The sequence below is a fragment of the Pelophylax lessonae genome (genome assembly GCF_965119305.1).
Source record: "Pelophylax lessonae genome assembly, chromosome: 2".
In the NCBI taxonomy this organism is placed as follows: domain Eukaryota; kingdom Metazoa; phylum Chordata; class Amphibia; order Anura; family Ranidae; genus Pelophylax; species Pelophylax lessonae.
This window is the reverse complement of record NC_138769.1, coordinates 711,325,216-711,328,015: the sequence shown is the minus strand read 5'-3', so window position 1 is coordinate 711,328,015 and position 2,800 is coordinate 711,325,216. Positions and strand designations below refer to the sequence as shown.

Here is a 2,800-nt window from a genome sequence, read left to right as displayed (position 1 = left end):
AGATTTAGCTCACTGGGCATTCAATGTTGCCACTGTTAACCACTTAAGCCCCGGAAGATTTTACCCCCTTCTTGACCAGGGGGTATTTTGCGATTCGGCACTGCGTGACTTTAACGGACAATTGCGCGGTCGTGCGACGCTGTACCTAAACGAATTTGATGTCCTTTTTTTCCCCACAAACAGAGCTTTCTTTTGGTGGTATTTGATCACCTGTGCGATTTTTTGATCATGCGCTATAAACAAAAAAAGAACATAAATTTTGCAAAAATAACAATATTTTTCACATTTTTTATATGAAATTCCCCCCAAAAAAATGTAAAAATCTAAATTTTTTAACATTTTAGGCCAATTTGTTTTATGCTACATATTTTTGGTAAAAAAAAATCGCAAAAAGCGTATTTTGATTGGTTTGCGCAAAAGTTATTGCGTTTACTAACTAAGGGAAAGATTTTTGTCATTTTTGTTGTTTTTTTTTTTTTTTTACGTGTAATGGCTGCGATCTGCGATTTTTTTTTTTTGCGGGACTGTGACATTGCGGCGGACAGATCGGATCCTTGACTGACATTTTTGACACTTTTGGGGTTACCAGTGACATTACTGCAGTAATCAGTGCTATACATATGCACTGTTACTGTAAAATGACACTGGTAGTGAAGGGGTTAACTTTATTTGAGAGGGAGGGGTGGTGTGTGTCCCTAGGGGCGTGATTCTAACTGTGATTGGCTGTGGCTTGAGGTGTAGGAACAGTGATCAACGGTCCTACATAGCATAACCATATAATCACTGTTCTTACACAGGGGAGAATGACAGGCGGCTTGTTTACATCAGCCGTCTGCCTTTCTCCCGCTGTCACGGATGATCGTGAGTGCCCGGCAGACATCAGGTCCGCCAGGCACACGCACGGGGGGGTCCGCGACCGAGCGGAAGCGCGCCTCAGGCGGCGCTCACTCGCCCCCCAGAGCCTCACAGGCTAGTGACATACCCATGCGGTCGGCAAGTGGTTAATATTGTCAATTATATCGTGTGGGGGTCTGTCATTAATACTGCATCTGCAGCCCACAGACTGAGCTGTGCCCAGGATCTCCTTGATGGTGCCAGATAGTTCTCTGGCCAGGGAACGATGCCTCATCTGGCAAGCAGTGCTGACAATTTCTTCCACTGTGATGCTTCCCCTGTGTTTATTGATCTTCTGCTTCTTCCTGTCATGTGGAGGCTCTTTCAGGGCCTTGATGATCAGAGCAGAGGCAGATAGCATAACCTCAATCTGGGCCTGTCTGTTCTGCATGGTCAGTTTGACAGTGATCCTCAAGCCCTTCCAGTCACCAGTTGCCTTGGCAAGGTCATCACCAACTTTTTTGGGAGACAAACCCAAAGAGCAGATTTTGGGGGCCAGAGCTGAGGTAGCTCCTACCTTACCAACAGTGCATCTCAGGTAAATGGTTTTAATTTTGTTGACGTCAACCTTAGGGGACATGTCTGTGCCTAAGGAGGCTCCTCATCTCTCGGACCAGTTTTGGTGTTGGATGAGCATTGATTTGGGATAACCAAAGAGCAGTTGCACCTCCACCAGCGGGGTAGTAGGATCAGCAAGCGGATTCAGATCAGTTTTATAAATGTTGATGTCCTCAGCCAAAACCAGACTTCAGTGTTATTTTTGGTGATTCAGTTTCCCAATAGCTTAGTCAGCTTCTGCCCTATGTATATCTGCTTGAGCTGTTGTCTAAGCACCCTTAGTTTGACCACCAGTGCCCCCAGGTCCAACATTTCTATTTTAGTATCCCTGCACAAATAATTTCAGGGCTCCCAGGAGTTGCTGTTGTTCTTTCTTATTTCCTCAAACTTCATCTTCAAGGGGAAGTTTGGAGTAATGAAAAAAATAAACATCTGTACATCCCTTTCTGCTGCAGCATTGGTCTGATCCAGGTCTAATCCCAAGAACTGAGCGATGATCACTCTGGGCAGAGAGCCATGATTGTCAGTAATCACTCTCTGCTCTGCCCCTCCAGCGCTCACTGGAACGCTGGGCTGGGAGGGGGGCAGGAGTGGCTGGCTCCCTGAGAGCCTGAGCTAGCTAACGATCAAGCATCTGGGTGGATCCTGACATTATTGTCAGCATCCTTCCAGAATTTGGACTTGCTCTGTGAATTCAGCCAACAGTGGGCTTTAGAGAAATGATTCTGGGTCAGTCATAGGAGAGCACAAGTAAGTGCACTCCTGTAAACCACAAGAGAAGTATGGCCAAAAAACATTTGCTATACTTCTCTTTTAATTTCTCCATTCTTTGACTTCATCATGTCATCAGACAGGGATGCCATAAGCTTCCCAAACAATTCAGCATAATTTAGCAACTTTTGGAACCTCGTTTGAATTAATTAATGGGACTGTAAATTAGGAAATTCTAAATTTCAGGGGCTTGCGAGTTTTTAGAAGGTTCAGCCGAACCACAACTGATTAAACATTTCAGCAGCTTGCTCCTTTGTACGATTGATTGATGGATTTATCTGGAAGGGTACATGCATAACACGTCTTCCGACCAAGTTTTCGGATTAGGTAAAAGGTAATAAAAGGGACAGCTCACAGCAAGGAGGGCAAGTGGTGCGTTGTAGAGGTTCTAGTGATTACCTTCTTCTTCTGTGGCAATGCCTACTACCTAAAGCAATGAAGGTCCCTCTCTTTGGGACCTGGTAAGCACCAAGTGAATGCTAGATGCTCCCCTGGGGGTTTTTTGTGATGCAATGGTTCTTGAAGATAGCCCCTCCTAAGATAACCTATTTTATAAAGGATATGTCATTGTCTTTAG

General features: G+C 44.9%; 1 protein-coding gene across 1 annotated transcript; it reads right to left on the bottom strand.

The window, feature by feature from the left end:
- Positions 1-970: 970 nt before the first annotated feature.
- Positions 971-1,477, bottom strand: LOC309548259 (large ribosomal subunit protein uL11-like; the record flags this gene model as incomplete). Its single annotated transcript, XM_082248208.1, has 1 exon — positions 971-1,477. The coding sequence occupies exon 1, from the start codon at positions 1,472-1,474 to the stop codon at positions 971-973; it is 504 nt and encodes a 167-aa protein (XP_082104334.1). The 5' UTR covers positions 1,475-1,477.
- Between the last annotated feature and the right edge of the window lie 1,323 nt (positions 1,478-2,800).